General features: G+C 33.7%; 1 protein-coding gene across 1 annotated transcript in view; it reads left to right on the top strand.

Moving 5' to 3' along the window:
- The first annotated feature begins 6 nt into the window (after positions 1–6).
- Positions 7–21,939, top strand: part of pfkfb2a (6-phosphofructo-2-kinase/fructose-2,6-biphosphatase 2a) — a 28,361-nt gene continuing 6,428 nt past the window's right edge. The window contains exons 1-14 of the mRNA XM_016231360.1: positions 7–168; positions 272–413; positions 2,510–2,635; positions 4,521–4,617; positions 4,883–4,949; positions 6,249–6,323; positions 6,493–6,549; positions 6,891–7,015; positions 8,377–8,584; positions 10,294–10,398; positions 11,057–11,186; positions 11,452–11,514; positions 14,907–14,971; positions 17,291–17,482. Coding sequence (XP_016086846.1) covers positions 356–413; positions 2,510–2,635; positions 4,521–4,617; positions 4,883–4,949; positions 6,249–6,323; positions 6,493–6,549; positions 6,891–7,015; positions 8,377–8,584; positions 10,294–10,398; positions 11,057–11,186; positions 11,452–11,514; positions 14,907–14,971; positions 17,291–17,482 — 1,368 coding nt within the window. The 5' untranslated portion in view covers positions 7–168; positions 272–355. The remainder of the gene's footprint in view (positions 169–271; positions 414–2,509; positions 2,636–4,520; positions 4,618–4,882; positions 4,950–6,248; positions 6,324–6,492; positions 6,550–6,890; positions 7,016–8,376; positions 8,585–10,293; positions 10,399–11,056; positions 11,187–11,451; positions 11,515–14,906; positions 14,972–17,290; positions 17,483–21,939) is intronic.

The raw sequence follows: 21,939 nt of genomic DNA, 5'->3' as shown, positions 1-21,939 counted from the left end.
ATCACCGTTCTAGCGCTTATTCTTCATCTCCAGCAGCAGACTCAAACACTTCCTGAAGCACAGCGGTCACAATAAGTCTGCTCTGTCCCGGAGCTATTAATGGAGACACATTTCTAACAGCGTCTGAATGGGAAATGGTCCGTGTGTTTGTGTCCTCTCCGCAGCGGGGTGAGTAAACACAGCTTTAGTTCTCGGAGGCTAATACATCCGCAGATGTGAAGTGAAGTCAGGCCAGTAATGACCTAATCTGAGTCTCGTGATACCTGCACAGGTGAACTGACCTCTAATGACCTCTGGTGACCTGTGCTGACCCTCACACCTGTCCGTCAAGATCGTCAATCTGCGCCTGAAAGTCATGGACAACCACAACGACAGCAAGAAGGCGGAGCCCAGAGTCAATGAGAAGAAATGCTGTGAGTTATTGTTATTATTTATGCTCATTTTAGTGTCTTGATTAAGTGCCCAATGGTTGATCAAAGTTTGTGGGGATTCAAACTAGAAACCCTTTGGTTACCAGGTTAGATCTAGACACTCATCTGTAGCTAAATGTGAATAGTGAGGTATTATTTGATGTCTTCTATTGGTTACAGATATGAGCTGACACCTGAAAGGTGATCATTTAACAGCAGAGTGCTCGGTGTTTATGATGACTTCAGTTATTGTGCCGTAAGTCAAGGGTTTTCATCTTTTTAGATGGCAGAGATCTCCAAAGATGACCATCCTCATGCGAGGGACCCTTATTTTCGTGTATAAAGACTCAGTTTTTACTCATTTAAATATTATTTGGAATATCATTTTTTCCCTACTGACTACATTATATATTTATTTATATCATATTGTGTTCCTATTTAATTTGATCTAATTCTTTCTTCTCTAATTTATTTATTTTAATCTAATTTATTGCATTGCATTTCATTTGATAAATTTATTTTCATTATTTGTATTTTTATTATTTATTCATTTTAGTCTTATTTTTATTTTTAAATTTAATTGATTTTAATCTGACTTTATTTATTTAAAAAAAAGATTATACATTTATACTTTATACATATATACATTTTCTTTTCTTATTTAATTTGATCTGATTCTTTTTTTAATCTAATTTTTATTTAGACTATTTCGTAATTTATTTATTTTAATCTAATTTATTGCATTTCATTTGATTAATTTATTTTAATTATTTATTCATTTTAGTCTATTTTTATTTTTAATTGATTTTAATCTGACTTTTTTTTTTTTTTTATACATATTTATACATTTATGCTTTATACATATATACGTTTTTCTTTTCCACCGACCTTAGCACTCCCTTTCTATCGGTATATATCTATACTATATGCACCATCGTAAATGCTTATTAAATGACTCATTTAGAGTGTATTGATGTGGTTATGAATGTGTTTTTCTGTAAAAACTTCACTTAGATCCTTGTGTAGTATATAAGAAGCCGCTTGTTTGAGTTGGCAGGGCTTGTGATGGGCGTCTGGGAGCTTTGCACATCAAGACATGCTGTAGTTTTTCAACATGAGACCGACATTGAAAACCAGAGCCGAGAGTTGAGCTTTAACATGTTCGTTCAAGCTGAAATATAAATAATACTTAAATAAATCTGATTTGCAGAAGTATACATGGCTAGTATATGGGTTTGCAGATGAGATGCTCAAAATATTAATTGAATTGTTAAAATATATAAAAAAATATGAGATGAAATGCAACTTAAATTAAAATAAAAAAATTTGCCTTGGCAACAAACTAAAATATATAGATTTAAGTTGATTTAAGTTAACCTGTAACAACATTAGTCAAAACTCTATAGAAATGTAAAAAACAAGCACATAACAAAATTACTAAAACTGAAAATATTAAAACTAAAAGCGAATTCAAAATAGTAATAAATGCTACACTATTATACAAATAATATTAAAAGTACGCATGGTAGGTATATGGTTTTGCTGTTTCATTCTCAGAAACACGTGGCAGTTATTAAATACAAGAAGCCTCAAGCTACTCTCATACATAATTGATGAGGAAATGATGTCAATAACTTCAGCAGCATGAAAGCCTCATGAATGTCGCTTATTTCCAGGCATGAGAAACTCTGAAGCATCTGAAATGTGTGCAGCTGTTATGAGTATAAATATGATGACCTGGGAACAGAATGTCTGATAAGGGAACTGACCAAAATAAATGACGCGTGTTTGTTTGTTTTCATAGCATGGGCGTCATACATTGCATGGTAGGTATATGGTTTTGCTGTATCATTCTCAGAAACACGTGGCAGTTATTAAATACAAGAAGCCTCAAGCTACTCTCATACATAATTGATGAGGAAATGATGTCAATAACTTCAGCAGCATGAAAGCCTCATGAATGTCGCTTATTTCTCTGAAACTCTGAAGCATCTGAAATGTGTGCAGCTGTTATGAGTATAAATATGATGACCTGGGAACAGAATGTCTGATAAGGGAACTGACCAAAGTAAATGACGCGTGTTTGTTTGTTTTCATAGCATGGGCGTCATACATGACCAACTCCCCTACTGTCATCGTACTGATCGGCCTTCCCGCCAGAGGAAAGACATACATATCCAAGAAGCTGACGCGATACCTCAACTGGATCGGGGTTCCCACGAAAGGTGAGAGGAAAAATTGAGTTCAGCATTGTTCGGTGTTGATTATTATTATTTATGTAATTATTACTGGGGATGAAACACCCAAATTATTTCTTAAATTGAGCCAGTCAGAATTAATAATCTCAATTAATTCAGATCATTTTTTAAAAAGTTACTCATAACTATTACATGTTTTTCTGAAAGCCTGTTTCCTACACGGGATTAAAAAATAAAGGTATTTGCGACTTTTTAGTTCACAATTCTGATTTTTTTTTCCCCCCTCACAATTATGAGTTTTTTTTCTCATTCTGAATTGTGACACGCAATTCTTAGAATTGTGAGATATGTATAAACGTATTTTTTATTTAATGGTGTAAAAAAACGAGATGTAAACTACCAATTATGTGTTTACAACTTGCAATTGTTCACAGAATAAAGTGAGAAAAAAGTCAGAATTGTAAGACATAAAGACAAAATTGCAAGAAAAGGTCAGAATTACGAGATATGTGTAAACTGTGTATATATATATATATATATATATCTCAATCAATGTCCCCCCCCCCCTCATTAAGGTCAAGTTAATTTTAATTATATTTTCTCTATAGCGCCATATCACAACAGAAGTCATTTAAAGTTACCTTTCCAATAGAACAGGTCTATACCTTGTTCTTTTATTAAACAAACTAAATAGCCTTATGATATTTATCTTATTTTCACGACGGCATGTCATTTCGGTCTCTACGTTATGGTCCGCCCCGATGCGCGCACACACATACACGCGCTCATAAATACATGAACAACATCTCCAGAACTGCTCTGAGAGTCACTTCATGAGCATTTGACCGTTTCATTTCAGGAAAACTATCATCGTATCATACATACACAGAAATGTAAATGTATTCACGACAACCCGTCAAAATAAAAGTTCGGTTTAACTTGAAGGCATTGCAGCAGAAATATATTACTATTGTTCAGTAGAATGTACGTAATAGGCTGCTACTACTACTACTAAAATTATTAAAACCTTATTTTTAAGGAATAATCATATAGAATGTACGTAACAGACTGCTGCTACTACTACTACAATTATTAAAACCTTATTTTTAAGAAATAATCATACGATATTTCTTCAGTGTTTTAATTGTAATATTAAATGACCTTTATTTTCCAAAAAATAACATTTGTTTAATTTTCATTACTTAAAAGATAGATTAAATGAATGTTTTATGCCTTAAAAATTTGAATACACAACACAGAATTTCTGAGCAAAAATCATAAGGCTATTGAATAAATGAAACTTGTTTTTATGCTTTCAAATAATTAGACATGCTAAAACAGAATTTGGTAACAATAAAACATAAGGTTGGAAAAAATAAAACATTTCATAGGGCCCCAAACATGTAATTTTTGTTAAACTTTTAATAAATTGGTGTTAAATTGTTTAAGTTTCATGATTTTAATTAAATAGAAATGCTTTTTGATTAATACAATTTAATTCAACCATTAAAAAAAAAAAACGGAACACCGCATGTATATGTATAAAAATTTAATTTCTTGGTGTAAAAAAAAAACAGAATCGCGAAAAAGTCAGAATTGTGAGATATTAGCTTGCAATTGCATGAAAAAGTAAGAATTGTGAGATTAAAAAGTCACAATTACCTTTTTTATTGTTTTATTCCGTCAAAGAAAAAAAAACAGAATTGCAAGATGTAAGCTAGCCATTTTACAGGCTTATAACTTGCAATTCTGAGAAGTAAAAATAAAAACAGAATTGCAAGATGTAAACTTGAGTTTATAACTTTCTGGCCTTGGTACCTTTCTAGCATTGGTACTGTATCTATGAAATATTATACTAGCTTCACTCTGTTGCTTTCCCTGTATGTTGGTAACAGTTGTGTGTTTCTGTCAGTTTTTAACCTGGGCGTTTATAGACGTGAGGCGGTACAGTCATACAAGTCTTTCGACTTCTTCCGTCATGACAATGAAGAGGCCATGAAAATCAGGAAGTGAGTATCCACACACATTACACCTACAGTACACGAAGGATGTTTCTACAGCAGAATGACTCGCCTGAATCCGTTTCAGTCAGGAGGAAGTTTTGCAGGAAGTTGCACTGTGTGACATACTGTAATGTAATATTCACATCAAACTATGTTTCCAAAGAGCAGGAATAAAGATCTTTTAAATGATTGTGATTTGACACACAGTGGTTCCTGAGACGAGTCAGGAGCTGTTGAGTTGAATGTGATTGTGGTCTGTTGTTTCTCTCAGACAGTGTGCCATCGTGGCTCTACAGGATGTGAAATCTTATCTGAATGAGGAGGGAGGGCAGATCGCTGTAAGTTCTGCTCTTTGGACACGTTTATTTGTGGACTTCACATACTGAAACTAGAATTTCTCCATTTATTAGCTCCAATATTAATCACTTGTGTGACAGAGTGTTTTGTGTTATTTGTGGTGTTATTGTAATCTACAGACTAAAAAATTTCAAAATATTTTTTTTATAAAAATAAAGCTGTAATAAAATATAAAATTAGATGAAAAATATAGAATTAGGAATGCTGCTTTGGTAACTAACTGAACTAAACTACTGATGAAATGAAAAATAAAACTGAAATAAAAGTAAATTAATGCTAAACAGAAATAATAAATCACAAAAACACAATAAAATGACTGCAAATTAAAATAAATGAAAGTTAAATATAAATATGGGAAAAAATATAAAAAATGACATAAGCACAATGAAATTACAACTTTACTATTAAAATGCTGTGTTGGCAACTAACTGAAATACATTGAAGTATTAAAATTACTAAAACAACTTAATAAAAATAAATACAATTTTCTTTTTGAAAAATAATAAAATGGCAAAAGCACATAATAAAATTACTACAAATAAAAATAAATGAAAGCTAATTATAAAAACTAACTAAAATAAGTTTAAGTACTAAAATGATTGAAACTACTATAAACTGAAATGAAAATAAATTAAAGATAAATAGAAATATTTACAAAAATAATCAAATAACAAAAGCACATAGTAAAATTACTACAAAGAAATATAAAGCTAAATGGAAATATTGAAAGAAATAGTAAAAATAGCAATCGAATAATTAAAATGCTGTGTTGAAAATACAAGCTGAAATACAAAAATGACTTCAACTACTAAAAACTGAAATAAAAATAAATGAAAGCTAAATCGAAATATAAAAAACTAATAGTATTAAAATGAGATATGAGAAAATGATTAAATATAAAAAATAAATAAATATTAAAAAGCTAATTCAAATGATTAATGGATACTATGATATATAAATAAAACAAAAATATCACTCCCCCAGATGCCGTTTAAACACTTCATCATATCACATTGTCATTAGAAAAACTCAAATCCATACCTTCATTTCATAAATATTTGCTATACCAGTCAAAAAGAGCATAAAATAAATCAGTGTCATTCCAATCAATTAAAAATATTAATTGCTTCTATTATATTAATATTAATTGCTTCTATCTTACCTAACTGCACTTGTGACATGAGCCAATTATTATAATATTTGTATTATATTTGATGAGATATTTCCTAATTTGTTTCTCTTCAAGATCATTGTGTGAAGTGATCGTTTGTCTCTGGCAGGTTTTTGATGCCACAAACACAACCAGAGAGAGAAGGAACCTCATCTTGAGTTTTGCGAAGGAAAACGCATATAAGGTCAGAGGATGTGTGAATATCAGTCGCTTACTGAAATATTAGCACCTCTTCATGTTCAGAGCATCCAGAGATCAGTAAAGCTCCTCCGTCAGCCTGCTTTGCCCTTTATAAACCTGAATGGAAACGTACTTGCAGGCTTTGATGGGATTATTTTTGGTTTTGTTTCCAGGTGTTTTTTGTGGAGTCACTTTGTAACGACCCAGAAGTCATTGCTGCCAACATACTGGTGAGTGTCACCATTAATATTTATCACTGCGGTTATCACAGTAAGTTATGGTTAGAGAGCAAGAAATCTTTTTGTGAAGTAGAGTTGTTCTTTTCTTCATTTTGTTGTAATTATGCAGCTTTAAGGAGCTCATATTAATTGAGAGACCACAGGAAATATTTGGTGCTTTAAAAAATAAATAAATAGACACATTGCACATCTAAAATCTACACATTTTCCCGTTTATTTAAATAAGTTATACATAAGCTTATATATCTTGATGAGGATCCAAATGAAGTTAATATCATTGGACAGCAGTGACCTCGTGTTTGTTTCATAACATAACATTAATGTGGTTGCAGGATGTGAAGGTGTCCAGTCCTGATTATCCCGAGAGAGGCCGAGAGAGTGTGATGGAGGATTTCCTGAAGAGAATCGAGTGCTATAAAGTCACATATCAGCCGCTAGACCCTGATGACCATGACAAGTATGATTTTATTTTCATTTTAAAAGTGTCTTTCCATTTATTATTTTTCCAAAACGTAAGCTCTGAGGAGACATTTGGCAAGATTTTCCTTTGGGCAATTCTTGTTTTTTGATAAAAATGAAATGATGCATTTTTTGGGAAACTATAATGATAATATTCAATGTCAGCCGCTGATCTGTGCCCTGAACACCATCTTTAGCTTTTCTGTGGTTATGTCATTGAGTCTCCAGCAGAGAGCAGTACAGTACTGAATTAGTTTTGTTCATTTGTTGGCAAGTGGTTTTGTTTGGTGATAATAATACATTTATTATACACTTTACAAACATGAGCTCCAAAAAGGGAAACAACATTACGGTACACTATATTTAAATCTACAGAAATAAGTGGAAAACTCACAGTATGTTCTTCCTGAAATGTATTTAGATTTAACTCTTGTTTTAATCAACAGTGTTAGTTTAGTTTTATTTTTTATTCCTGTATTATTATAGTATTTATTATTATATTTTGAAAACTAGTTTTAAAATAAATAAAAAATTCATTCATTTTAAATGTTCTGTTAGTAAATTTGTTCTGTTTTTGTATTTTTTCTTAGTTTTTAAATATTTATTTCATTTAAGTATGTCTTAGTAATTTTAGTACTTTAGCATATATTTTTTTCAGTTAGTTGCTAAAGCAGCATTTCTAATTTGTTAATGTTTTTGTCATTTTTATTAATTAATATTATTATTTTAATTCATTTATTGTAGTACTTCAACTTCAACTTATTTTTAGTTGTACGCCAAGGCTACATTTAAAATTTTTGTTTAAGTTTTTTCCGTCTATTATTTGTATTTTACTTTATTTCAATTTTATTTTAATTAGCAAAAATGTTTTGTAATACTTTTAGTTAATGATAACAACACTGTTAATCAAGGTATTAATTTTGACACCAAATTTACAGATACACATTTTAAAACAAATAATTTCAATTCTAGCATTATACCACTTACTTACTTTATTATAGCATATACTATTTACAAAGTCTAGCATTTTTACATTTAAACACTTGGCTGAAAGTTTTATGCTTGGCTTACAAATGAATAAATCTATAGTATTACCACCTATTTTTTTAATTCTATTTTTTGAAGAGTCATTTACTGAAAAACAAATAGAGTTTTCAACTTTTTTTTTTTTTTTTTTAGGGTATAGATTGCTCATAAACATGAATGCTTTTTAAACAAGGGAGGGCATTGTTGATCTTATGATTATATGATGGTGATTTAATTATTTTTCAGCATGTGTCTTACACACACGCAAGAACAGTCACCTGTTAATTGTTCTGTACTCAAGAGGACAATAGTCTCTTTTTCGGGCTCTTTCAGGGACCTGTCCTTCATCCAGGTGATCAACGTCGGCCAGCGTTTCCTGGTGAACCACGTTCAGGATTACATCCAGAGCAAGATCGTCTACTACCTCATGAATATTCATGTTCAGAAACACTCCATCTACCTCTGCCGCCACGGCGAGAGCCAGCACAACGTCCAGGGCTGCATCGGAGGAGACTCCGAGCTCTCCAGCAGAGGAAAAGAGGTACAGTTCATGGATGGCTGAGCAGAATATGGCTCCTTTAAAACAGGCTTATTTCAGGATCATTGATATACTGTAACACCGCCCTGCATTTGCTGAGTGAAATCAAATACTTCTTTCTTACTCCTTTTGGCTGTTTTGCTCAAGCACGTCACACTTTCTCACAACATATGATGCATTTTGTAGCATTTTTGCTTTCGACAATCATTTGTAAGGTGAAGAAGTCTTTTATTAAACTTCAAAAAACTGCCACAAACACATGATTCCTGTCTTCATCTGAGTCATATTACGACAATGTTCAATTCTAAACCCATTTTCACATGTACGAATTATTCTGAAAACATTATTTCCACTTTTTTTCACTAAGTTGAATTATGCATTTTGATTACTTCTATTTGCCATTCAAATGGAAACTTTTGACATTTGACTGCTTGTTATTTTGATAAGTGCATTAAAGCTGATACATACGGAAGTTCTAAGCGGCCATGCATTATTATTTTTTTCCCTTCTTGTTTTCTCGTTATAACGACTTATTTTCTCGTTATATCGACATAACGAGAGTTGTTTTCTCGTTATAACGACTTATTTTCTCGTATGAACACTGGGCTGTTCTTCATTACTTATCGTGATAAAACAGAGGTGTTTTCTGTTAACAGGCAATTAGTCAATTTGAGTCAGATGTTTAATGGAGGTGTATCATATTTAACTCATTTACCACACCAAAATTAATTCAGCTATATCATTGGGAAAACTTTGCCATGAGTGCAATAAAAGTCTGCTTCCACATCAGTGGGAAATAAGGTAGATGTTTAATGCTTTAAAAAGAATAGTTTACCCACAAATCTAAATTTGCTCTAGACGAGTTTATTTCTTCATCAGATTTGGAGAAATGTAGCATTGCATCAGTGTCTCAGCAATGGGTGCCGTCAGAATGAGAGTCCAAACAGCTGATTAAAACATCACAATAACCCACACCACTCCAGTCCATCAGTTAACATCTTGAGAAGCCAAAAGCTGTGTGTTTGTAAGAAACAAATCCATCATCAAGACGTTTTTAACTTCAAATTGTTGCTTCCAGCTAAAATATGAGTCCATAATATTGCTTTGTCCAGTGAAAAAGTCGTCTCGTCTGAATCAGATAAATCTGCACAGATCAAGCACCGTTTACAAACCAAAGCAGTCCAAAACAGATCTGAACAAATATGTGTGTGGATTTTGATGTGAGAGACAACAGGAGATGGACTTTTTTTTACTGTAAGAAGTGTTATTATGGATTATGGACTCGTATTTTGGCCAGAAGTTATGGTTTAAGTTAAAACACCTTAATGATCGATTTGTTACTTACAACCACGCAGCTTTTCACTTCATAAGATGTTAATTGATGGACTGGAGTGGTGTACATTATTGTGATGTTTTTATCAGCTGTTTGGATTCTCATTCTGACGGCACCCATTCACTGCAGAGCATCCATTGCTGAGACACTGATGCAATGCTACATTTCTCCAAATCTGATGAAGAAACAAACTCATCTACATCTTGGCCTGCTGAAAATGAGTAAAATATCAGCAATTTTTTATTTTTGGGTGAACTAATCCTTATATTGCAAACAGAAAAAAACTAAATCACATTATTGCAAAACATCTGAATTGACTGAGAAGCATTTGTGCTGTTTGTGCATTGTTATTTTTTTATGTGTGTTTGTTTTGTATCAGGGCATCTGTGAGGAAATGACATATGAAAAGATTAAAGAAACACACCCGGATGAATATTTTCTCAGAGACCAGGACAAATACCATTACAGATACCCAGGAGGAGAGGTACGGACCATTATGACACCTGACGTGCCATTTAGAGTTCCCACATTTTAACAATAACTCTTTATGACTTTTTCAGGTTTTTTTTTTATGATTCAGATTTACGATTGACTCATGAACTATTCATTCACTGAAAAGAATTGACTCAAAATAATTCACTCCCACTTTCTGAAAGAAATCTCTTTTGCTCACCAAGGCTGCATTTATTTAATAAAAAAATACAGTGAAAACAGTAATATTGTGAAATATTATTACAATTTAAAATAGCTGTTTTCTATTTGAATATATTGTAAACTGTAATTTATTGCTGTGATCAAAGCTGAATTTCCAGCATCATTCAGTCTTCAGTGTCACATGATCCTTCAGAAATCATTCTAATATGCTGCTCAAGAAACATTTCTGAGTATTATCAATGTTAAAAACAGTTGTACTGCTTCATATTTTGGTGCTGATAAAAAAATTTCAGGATACTTTGTTGAATAGAAAGTTCAAAAGAACAGCATTTATTTGAAATATAAATCTTTTGTAAATGTATAAATGTCTTTACTGTCACTTTTTATCAATTTTATGCATCCTTGCTTAATAAAAGTATTAATTTCTTCAAAAAAAATCAAAACATTCAAATCTAGCAGTGAGTTTTGTCCTAATTCTCTTGCCGTAGTCCTATCAGGACCTGGTGCAGCGGTTGGAGCCAGTAATCATGGAGCTGGAGAGACAAGGCAATGTGCTGGTCATCTGCCACCAGGCTGTCATGCGTTGCCTCCTCGCCTACTTCCTGGACAAGAGCGCTGGTGCGTCACAAACACACTCAAATCATATCAGGCCTCTTGTGACTTACTGATGGCTATAATGAGATAATGTGAGACACAAGTATGTAGGTTTCTGAAGGCTGGTGTTCAGGTAATAAGTATTCAAAGAAGTGATCCTCTAACAAACTTTATTTGATGAAGTTGTTGATATTCCTGGGCAAAATTCTTCTATGCACAACCTCTTTGACTCAAATTTGTGTTCATAATGTCTGCAGATCTCATATTTTGGTGTGCTTCTATTGCACAGATGATTTGCCGTATCTGAAGTGCCCCCTTCATGTGGTCCTGAAACTCACCCCAGTGGCTTATGGTATGTGTTGTGTTTCATTCACATGTACAAGTAACAGAAATATAAGTTTACATCAAAAACACAAATCAAAGATCACAACAACTGTTTACCAGAGGATAAAACACATAATTTGTTAAAAGTAGCTTAAACTCATTTAATGACGGACGCATTATATCCAAATCCCTTTTTTCCTAGCTCTGTTCAAACCCGAGGAACTTTAAAATATGTGACCCTGGACCACAAAAGCAGTCATAAGGGTCAATTTCTCGAAATTTAGATTTATACATCATCTGAAAGCTGAATAAATAAGCTTTCCTTTGATGTATGTTTGTTATAATAGGACAATATTTGGCTGAGATATAACTATTTGAAATAGTTGTCTAGATTAGGAATCTGAGAGTGCAAAAAAATCCAAATACTGAGGAAAATCACCTTTATAGTTGTCCAAATGAAGTTCTTAGCAATGCATATTACTATTCAAAAGTTTTGATATATTTACGGTAGGAAATTTACAAAATATCTTCATGGAACCTGATCTTTAATTAATATACGAATGATTTTTGGCATAAAAGAAAAATCGATAATTTTGATGTTTTTTTTTGACTATTGCTAAAAATATACCCAAGCGACTTAAGACTGGTTTTGTGGTCCAGGGTCACAAATAACAGATCATTTGAGCGAAGTTTATAGCTCACGTTTGTATTGGAAAATGTGAGAGATAAGTAAGATGGAGTTAACCACAAATAGAGTTATAAATGAAACAATACCAATTAAAACTTCAAGTATACAAAGATGGTAACCTTCTCATATAAAGTGCAGTGATATGTTTGATTGCTTCAGCCAGTAATAAAATGTAAGGCGCTATGAAAAACAGTATCAAGTTGTTGTTTTTTTTTTTTTTAGTTAATGCCCTAGGGCTTTCATATAAAGTAGAGCACCATAGTCCAACAGGTTGCAGATACTAAATATTTTCTTGCACTAAAGGAAAATAAAGATCTGTTTCTATAGTAAAAACCCAATTTAAGCTTAAGTTTAGAAATTAATTTGTCAATATGTAGCTCAAAAGTTAATTGACCATCAAATAGAATGCCCAGGTACTTATAACTCACAACACATTCTATTTTTGTTCCCTGGAAGGATATAATATCAGGAAGATTACTTGGTAACACTTTGGAATTTGCAAAAATCATTAAACTAGTTTTATCTGTATTTAAAACCAGCTTAAGTTGACATAAACAGAACTGGACAATATCAAACGCTGACTGTAAATAATGAAGAGCTTGTGAGGCTGATGAAGCGTAGCAATAAATAACAGTATCATCTGCATAAAGATGGTACCTAGGATTGGGAATGTTATCACAAATATTATTTATATACAAGGAAAATAAAATGGGTCCCAGAACAGACACCTGAGGGACACCTTTGGAAACTGACAAAACAGATGAAGTACAATCTTTTATTACTATTCAAAAGTTTTGATATATTTACGGTAGGAAATTTACAAAATATCTTCATGGAACATGATCTTTAATTAATATACGAATGATTTTTGGCATAAAAGAAAAATCGATAATTTTGATGTTTTTTTTTGACTATTGCTAAAAATATACCCAAGCGACTTAAGACTGGTTTTGTGGTCCAGGGTCACAAATAACAGATCATTTGAGCGAAGTTTATAGCTCACGTTTGTATTGGAAAATGTGAGAGATAAGTAAGATGGAGTTAACCACAAATAGAGTTATAAATGAAACAATACCAATTAAAACTTCAAGTATACAAAGATGGTAACCTTCTCATATAAAGTGCAGTGATATGTTTGATTGCTTCAGCCAGTAATAAAATGTAAGGCGCTATGAAAAACAGTATCAAGTTGTTTTTTGTTTTTTTTTAGTTAATGCCCTAGGGCTTTCATATAAAGTAGAGCACCATAGTCCAACAGGTTGCAGATACTAAATATTTTCTTGCACTAAAGGAAAATAAAGATCTGTTTCTATAGTAAAAACCCAATTTAAGCTTAAGTTTAGAAATTAATTTGTCAATATGTAGCTCAAAAGTTAATTGACCATCAAATAGAATGCCCAGGTACTTATAACTCACAACACATTCTATTTTTGTTCCCTGGAAGGATATAATATCAGGAAGATTACTTGGTAACACTTTGGAATTTGCAAAAATCATTAAACTAGTTTTATCTGTATTTAAAACCAGCTTAAGTTGACATAAACAGAACTGGACAATATCAAACGCTGACTGTAAATAATGAAGAGCTTGTGAGGCTGATGAAGCGTAGCAATAAATAACAGTATCATCTGCATAAAGATGGTACCTAGGATTGGGAATGTTATCACAAATATTATTTATATACAAGGAAAATAAAATGGGTCCCAGAACAGACACCTGAGGGACACCTTTGGAAACTGACAAAACAGATGAAGTACAATCTTTTAAAAGCACACACTGCGTTCTCCCTGAAAGATAGTTGGCAAACCATTTAATAGCATTTTCTGAGAGACCAACAATGGAAAGTCATTTTAAAAGTATGCCATAATCAACTGTGTCAAAAACCTTCGATAAATCAAGAAAAAGAGCTGAACGAATTTGTTTAAAGTCTAAGGCATTAATAATGTCACTAAACACTTTCATAGCCGCAGTTAACGGTACTATACTGCTTTCTAAATCCAGATTGGAAAGGAGAAAGAATATAATTTATTTCCAGAAAGGTTTTTAATTGTTCATTCAGTAATTTCTCCAAGAGCTTAGATATTGTTCATTGTTGATAATTGTTCAACTGCTATGAGTCCCCCCTTTGAAAAGAGGAGAAACAAAAGCAGACTTCCAAATCTTTGGGATTTCACATTGGGAAATAGAAAGATTAAATAAATAAGTCCAACAGTTCAGCAATAAAATCAGCTGCGAGCTTTAGATAAAATGGTTCCAACTTATCAGGCACAGCAAACTTATTTGGGTCCAAAAAACTCAGAAACAGAGAACTGGGTAAAATAAATTTTTGTGTAAATAATATACATGGAACTTCAGTTAAAGGTACAGGCGTTTTGTAAGTTCTCATTCACGTCTTCTGGCTCTTTAATATTTAAACTGGCAAGGCTTAAATGAGTTTAGTTTAAACCGTGGGTGGAGAACCGTACGGTTCGATTTTTTTACCGAGAACCGTTCCCCCCCTATTTTGTGTAAATGTATGTATATATATATATATATATTTAGATTACACATTTTGTATTATAATGAATAAAATAAATAAATACAATATTTATAATAATATAAAATAATAAACACTAGTTTTATAATATTATAAGATAATGTTTTTTCAGGTAATTACACATTTTCATAATGTTTTTTTATTATTATGAAATGTAAATACTGTAGCAACATTCAGATATTGTTTTCTGTTACAGGCTGTAAAGTCGACATATTTGACCTGAAAGTAGAAGCTGTAAACACACACCGGGACAGACCACTCGTAAGCAGATGTATAACCTTTACCAGACTAACAGTTTTTGTTGTGTTTGCTAAAACTTCACTGTTATTACAAGCGACCATTTAGTAACATGTTTCTTTTCTTCAGGGAAATGTATTTTTGTGCAGAATGATTCTGAATGTTTATTCTTTTATTACATTTTTGGAATCATGTGCGTCCTATGATCACATGGTCTGTCCAACTCAAACAGCTTGAGTAAATCAGCAGTAGAGGAGCCTCAAAGCTAGAATAACCTCTCGGACTCTTTTAAGAGAAAGCTAAAGGCTGACAGAGTTTGTTCATAGTTTGGTGGTCTGTTTTTGCAGTGTAAGTCTGTAGGTGTGAGTTTGCTTGGAAAATACAAACCCGTCTCAGAATAGCTCTGGCTTATGGCTTGATATTGTTTTGGATGAGTAGTTTTAGGATGAGATCAGCATGTTGTTTCTTCTGTTGGGCGGCAGTCGGGGGAGTTTCCCTGCCAGCCTGAGCTGTAATTTAATGTGCATCAACATGTTTAGTTTCCGCTCAGATTTTTAAAGAGCTTATGTAACATGGAAAACAGAAGGATTTTGCACTTTAGAACAACAACAGCAACAAAAAAAGAGTTTGATGATGTAATAAGTTGACTTTAATAACTCCAATCCATCCAACAGATTTATGGGTGAATCTCATGAAGGAAATGTTTTTGTTTTTCTCCCTTCTTTAAAATTTAGCATAATTACGTTGTACAAATGTACTTGAATCGCACTAAAAATAAGCTTCATTGTCTTTATGCAAAATATAATTGGGTAACACTTTACTTAAAGCCTTTATACTGTATATAATGCACTTTAAAAGTAGTTTTAATGCATTAATTAAGCCTTGTAATACAGCTTATAATGCATTGTATAATCTCATGAATAATTATAACCACAGTTATAATACATTATAATTATCTATTCATTGTTACACCTTTAGAAAGTATAATGCATTAAAACACATGACAAACAAACTTTCAAATATTATAATGCATTTCAACTTTGGTTACAATTATCCGTTAAGATATAATGCATTTCAACCTACATTATGAATACCTATAATCCATAAAAGCAAGTGTTACCTATAATTTCTTATTCTTCTTTTAAAGGGATAGTTCTCCCAAAAATCCTAGACGTATCTGACATTCTTCTTTCAGATGAATCCAGTCAGAGTTATATTAAAAATTGTCCTGGCGCTTCCAAGCTGTATAATGGCAGTGAATGGTGCCCCTGTTTTTGAAGCCCAAAAAAGTGCATCCATCCATCATCAAACTACTCCACACGGCTCCGGGGTGTTAATAAAGGCCTTCTGAAGCGAAACGATGCGTTAGAGTAAAAAACAAATATTAATTTTATAAAAATGTATAAACTGTAATCTCCAGCTTCCGGTCGAACAAGGCGTTCGAGCGCATGACGTAGGCGTAGCGGAAGACGCATCGTAAGCTCCGGGTCATGCGCTCAAACGTCTTGAAGCTGGAGGTTACAGTTTATACATTTTTAGAAAATGTATATATTTCTTTTTACACTAACGCATCGTTTCGCTTCAGAAGGCCTTTATTAACACCCCGGAGCCGTGTGGAGTAGTTTGATGATGGATGGATGCACTTTTTTGTGCTTCAAAAACAGGGGCACCATTCACTGCCATTATACAGCTTGGAAGAGCCAGGACAATTTTAAATATACCTGTGATTGTGTTCGAAAAAAAAAAAAGAGGAATGTCAGATATGCCTAGGATGCCCTGATGGTGAGTAAATCATGGGCTAATTTTCATTTTTGGGTGAACTATCCCTTTAATTTTCAGGTGAAAAAAAAAAACAACCTCAGAAATTGTCACCGTTATGATATCAAAACACATTAAGGCAAGTTTATTTATAAATATTATTTTATATGCATTGGTGCTTTACATAATAATAATATTTTTTATTTATAATACATTTTTATAATAATCATACAAGTAATCAACATATGCATACAAATACAAATAAATGTAAAAATCTTTATAAGAAGATAGAAGAAAAGAGAAGTGTACATACAATGATAATCTGTTCGAGTAAATGCACAGAAACATTAACAGATTAACATATGACTGCTTAATTTAACACCTTAATTTCACACGCAAAGCCATTAGCCAATCACAACTGATGTAATTTACATATAGAAGGCTAAGAGGCATGATAGGCAGAGAGAAGGTGGAAAATAGTCATAAAGAACTACATTATGATTCAAGAAACCCTGACTTTTAAGAAACATGGCCCTTTATAAACATACCCACTTGCTGTACTTAATGCTTACGTTGTGTGTTCAGGGAAGTTCCAGACAGGCAGTGCCGCCCACTCTGCTGAGAAGGAACAGCTTTACGCCACTATCTAGTCAGGATCAAGTCAAGCGGCCCCGCCTCTTTAGCGTCGGCAACCCGCCCCGGCTAGCAAGCGTTCCTGCCTTATCAACCACGCGATTCCCTGAGGCGGAGGAGAGCGAGGAGCTGAGCGAGAGCCAGGTTAGTTTTGGCCTTCTGCATCTCTGTGTGTCTGAGCTCTTAAAGCTTCCCTTCAATGTGATTTACAGCATGCAGAATAAGTTCCCAAACTCACACTGAGAATATAAATACCCTGAGAGATCAAAAAGCAGGCACAATTATGACCCAAATCAGGGATGCAAACTTGTCACCTTTCAGCTAAATTTGCCAATTTGAATTCTAAATGGGTCATTTGTGTGATTTGTGTAGATCCGGTGAGTTTCTAAAATGTTTTTTTTGTTACTTTTTTACAGTACCATTAGTACCAACTCAATTCTGTATCTGCTTGAAGCAGGGCTGCACGATATATCGAAATATCGCAAATGTAAATATCGCACGGTTTTAAAGGGACAGCAGCCTATAAATACGTGCTGCTGAATATGTCACTAATGTTAATCAAACAACAAAACGGCTATAACAAAGATTAATCTAAATTTAATTCATACAGTGAACACTATGCAGTGTTATTTTACACTTAATTATTAAATTTCTTTACCTGAATACCACTGTTTATATCATCTATGCTTGTAAATTGTGTATTACTTTTTTTTTTTTTTACTGACTGTTCACTTGCCTTTAATCATGTTTGAAATTTCTCAGACTATAGTTTTTTGCTGTGGTATATGAAGAAGGACTTAAAGTGTATGGAAAGCAAAGTTACGATGATATAAAATTAGTGTCATATTTATTTTTTTTTGTATGTTCACACTGATGTTAAAATTACATTTTCTGATTTGTGACATTACTTTTTATGTAATGCTAAAACACTGCTGGTCAGAAGTTGTAGTGATTCATTCTTTTCCAAGAACATAACAAATTGGTTATATCATTTTCATTTTTAAATATTTAAATATATAATTGAAATTGATTTTACACACGTTAAGCAATATCGTATCAAATATCGCATTTTTTAACAAGGTATCGCATATCGCATTTTTCTTCAATATCGCACAGCCCTAGCTTGAACTCACCCATGTGTTTGTGTGCGTGCTCTGGTGTTTGTAGCCAATCACAGGCATCTCTGTTGAAAGCAATTCAATTAAATTCAAGTTTATTTGTATAGCCTTTTTCACAATACAAATCGTTGCAAAGCAGCTTTATAGAAAATTAAGTTTCTACAATATATTTAGAAAGCAATGGCCAATCAGAGGTGTTTACTGTAGGATCCGCTCTGAACTCATTTTTGTTTTCGCAAGTTTGCGTAGTTCTATCAAGCGGCAACCTTCCGGTCTCTCTCTGGAAAAAAAAACACGGAAGTGACTTAAACTGCAATTCATCGACTGGCCGCTAGAGACTGGCTCCAAAAGGGAGTCAATCCCATAGACTCTCCACGTTAAAATTCCCAAATTTACAGCAGAATTTTTTTTTACAGCCTTGTACAAAAAGTGGTTTTGGTCTATATAGCTAATTTTGCCCTTCATGACTACTGTGAGGGGGTGAATTTTTTTTATAACTCATCCGTTTAAATTATATTAAGCCTTAAAGTTCTGCATAATTAGGGGCGTGGCCACTTGAGTGACAGGTGGATTGCTGCTGCTGTCGCCACCTTCGACCCCCTCCACCCACGTCCCGCCTCTTTGCCCATTTTCGATTATCCAGGAGTGACGCGCTGCCAAGATGGCGACGGCCGGCTCCACCCATTTTAGGCTTCAAAAATGCTCTTCGGAAACCTACGGGTGACATCACGGACACTACGTCCATGTTTTTTTTACAGTCTATGAGATCTACACACTCGCAGATCTTCCCATTATAACAAAAGAAAAAGGTAACATGCATGATGTAAATAAGAGATTGATTGTGTAGTTAGTTATTGATTATATCAGGAGTTATTGCATGAGTAAGCTGTAAGGGAAGCGCAAATACGTGCTGCTGAATATGTCACTAATGTTAATCAAACAACAAAACGGCTATAACAAAGATTAATCTAAATTTAATTCATACAGTGAACACTATGCAGTGTTATTTTACACTTAATTATTAAATTTCTTTACCTGAATACCACTGTTTATATCATCTATGCTTGTAAATTGTGTATTACTTTTTTTTTTTTTTACTGACTGTTCACTTGCCTTTAATCATGTTTGAAATTTCTCAGACTATAGTTTTTGCTGTGGTATATGAAGAAGGACTTAAAGTGTATGGAAAGCAAAGTTACGATGATATAAAATTAGTGTCATATTTTTTTTTTTTTGTATGTTCACACTGATGTTAAAATTACATTTTCTGATTTGTGACATTACTTTTTATGTAATGCTAAAACACTGCTGGTCAGAAGTTGTAGTGATTCATTCTTTTCCAAGAACATAACAAATTGGTTATATCATTTTCATTTTTAAATATTTAAATATATAATTGAAATTGATTTTACACACGTTAAGCAATATCGTATCAAATATCGCATTTTTTAACAAGGTATCGCATATCGCATTTTTCTTCAATATCGCACAGCCCTAGCTTGAACTCACCCATGTGTTTGTGTGCGTGCTCTGGTGTTTGTAGCCAATCACAGGCATCTCTGTTGAAAGCAATTCAATTAAATTCAAGTTTATTTGTATAGCCTTTTTCACAATACAAATCGTTGCAAAGCAGCTTTATAGAAAATTAAGTTTCTACAATATATTTAGAAAGCAATGGCCAATCAGAGGTGTTTACTGTAGGATCCGCTCTGAACTCATTTTTGTTTTCGCAAGTTTGCGTAGTTCTATCAAGCAGCAACCTTCCGGTCTCTCTCTGGAAAAAAAAACACGGAAGTGACTTAAACTGCAATTCATCGACTGGCCGCTAGAGACTGGCTCCAAAAGGGAGTCAATCCCATAGACTCTCCACGTTAAAATTCCCAAATTTACAGCAGAATTTTTTTTTACAGCCTTGTACAAAAAGTGGTTTTGGTCTATATAGCTAATTTTGCCCTTCATGACTACTGTGAGGGGGTGAATTTTTTTTATAACTCATCCGTTTAAATTATATTAAGCCTTAAAGTTCTGCATAATTAGGGGCGTGGCCACTTGAGTGACAGGTGGATTGCTGCTGCTGTCACCACCTTCGACCACCTCCACCCACGTCCCGCCTCTTTGCCCAGTTTCGATTATCCAGGAGTGACGCGCTGCCAAGATGGCGACGGCCGGCTCCACCCATTTTAGGCTTCAAAAATGCTCTTCGGAAACCTACGGGTGACATCACGGACACTACGTCCATGTTTTTTTACACTCTATGAGATTCTACACACTCGCAGATCTTCCCATTATAACAAAAGAAAAAGGTAACATGCATGATGTAAATAAGAGATTGATTGTGTAGTTAGTTATTGATTATATCAGGAGTTATTGCATGAGTAAGCTGTAAGGGAAGCGCTCGGTTTCTCTACATAATCCATTCACAATGAGATCTACACACTCGCAGATCTTCCCATTATAACAAAAGAAAAAGGTAACATGCATGATGTAAATAAGAGATTGATTGTGTAGTTAGTTATTGATTATATCAGGAGTTATTGCATGAGTAAGCTGTAAGGGAAGCGCTCGGTTTCTCTACATAATCCATTCACAATTTGAAGAAAAGTTTTGCTTGTTTAAGAGGACCAAACGTCCACGCATACTGTTTCAGGAATGACAAACCCGATTGTAAAAAATGACACGAGTGTAGGGTTGGGCGATGTCTACAGTGAAACATCGCAATGGATGAGAACATCGCCAGGGGCTGGGGCGAGTGGGGGTGGAGTTAGGGGTGCCCGAAGTGTGAAAACGTTTTCCTAACACCGTGTCTACACCAGACACGAGCGGCACAACAAAATACTATAGAACCACTGATCTATAATAGAAATTTATTATATATAGATCAGTCTATCGAACTCATAATCAGTGATGCTGTCTACACTGGATGCGGTGAGGCGCGACATGACAAATCCCCGACAGAAAACTGCTGCTGCATTCTATTTATGACGTGCTGACACAAATTTCAAATGATTTTCAATGGTCGCTTTGTTGCGTCCAGTGTAGACAGACTTTAGCTTATGCAGTGCGGCGCGACACGACAACTGTCGCGTTCGGTGTAGACACGGTTTAATGGTTGCCTGTTACATTACAGTACATAAAATTTCACTTATCACATAAACAGTGTAAGGAGAGATGACTGAGGACGATGGCGAATGATTTGCAGATCCTCAGTACCACTGACAAACATATGATCTTGTAAAATGTGTGGCAAGTACTGCCGCTCCATAGTATAAATGGAGTACGTACGATCGCAAATCGTGAAAGTGAAACTAAAAGTGTCATGCATTCAAAAGCACGATACCAGCTTCAATGCCAGGTATAATAGCGGCTCCCTGATGCTGAAATATATATGTAGCATAATTACCCAATTATATAACTGCGAGGAAAATATTGAAATATATATTTTCCTCCCATCTCGTATTTATTCCCTTTAGGGGTTCTGCCTAC

This window comes from Sinocyclocheilus grahami, unplaced genomic scaffold (genome assembly GCF_001515645.1).
Source record: "Sinocyclocheilus grahami isolate Dianchi unplaced genomic scaffold, SAMN03320097.WGS_v1.1 scaffold389.1, whole genome shotgun sequence".
In the NCBI taxonomy this organism is placed as follows: domain Eukaryota; kingdom Metazoa; phylum Chordata; class Actinopteri; order Cypriniformes; family Cyprinidae; genus Sinocyclocheilus; species Sinocyclocheilus grahami.
Note: the sequence above shows the minus strand (reverse complement) of the source record. Positions and strands in the feature narration are given on the sequence as shown.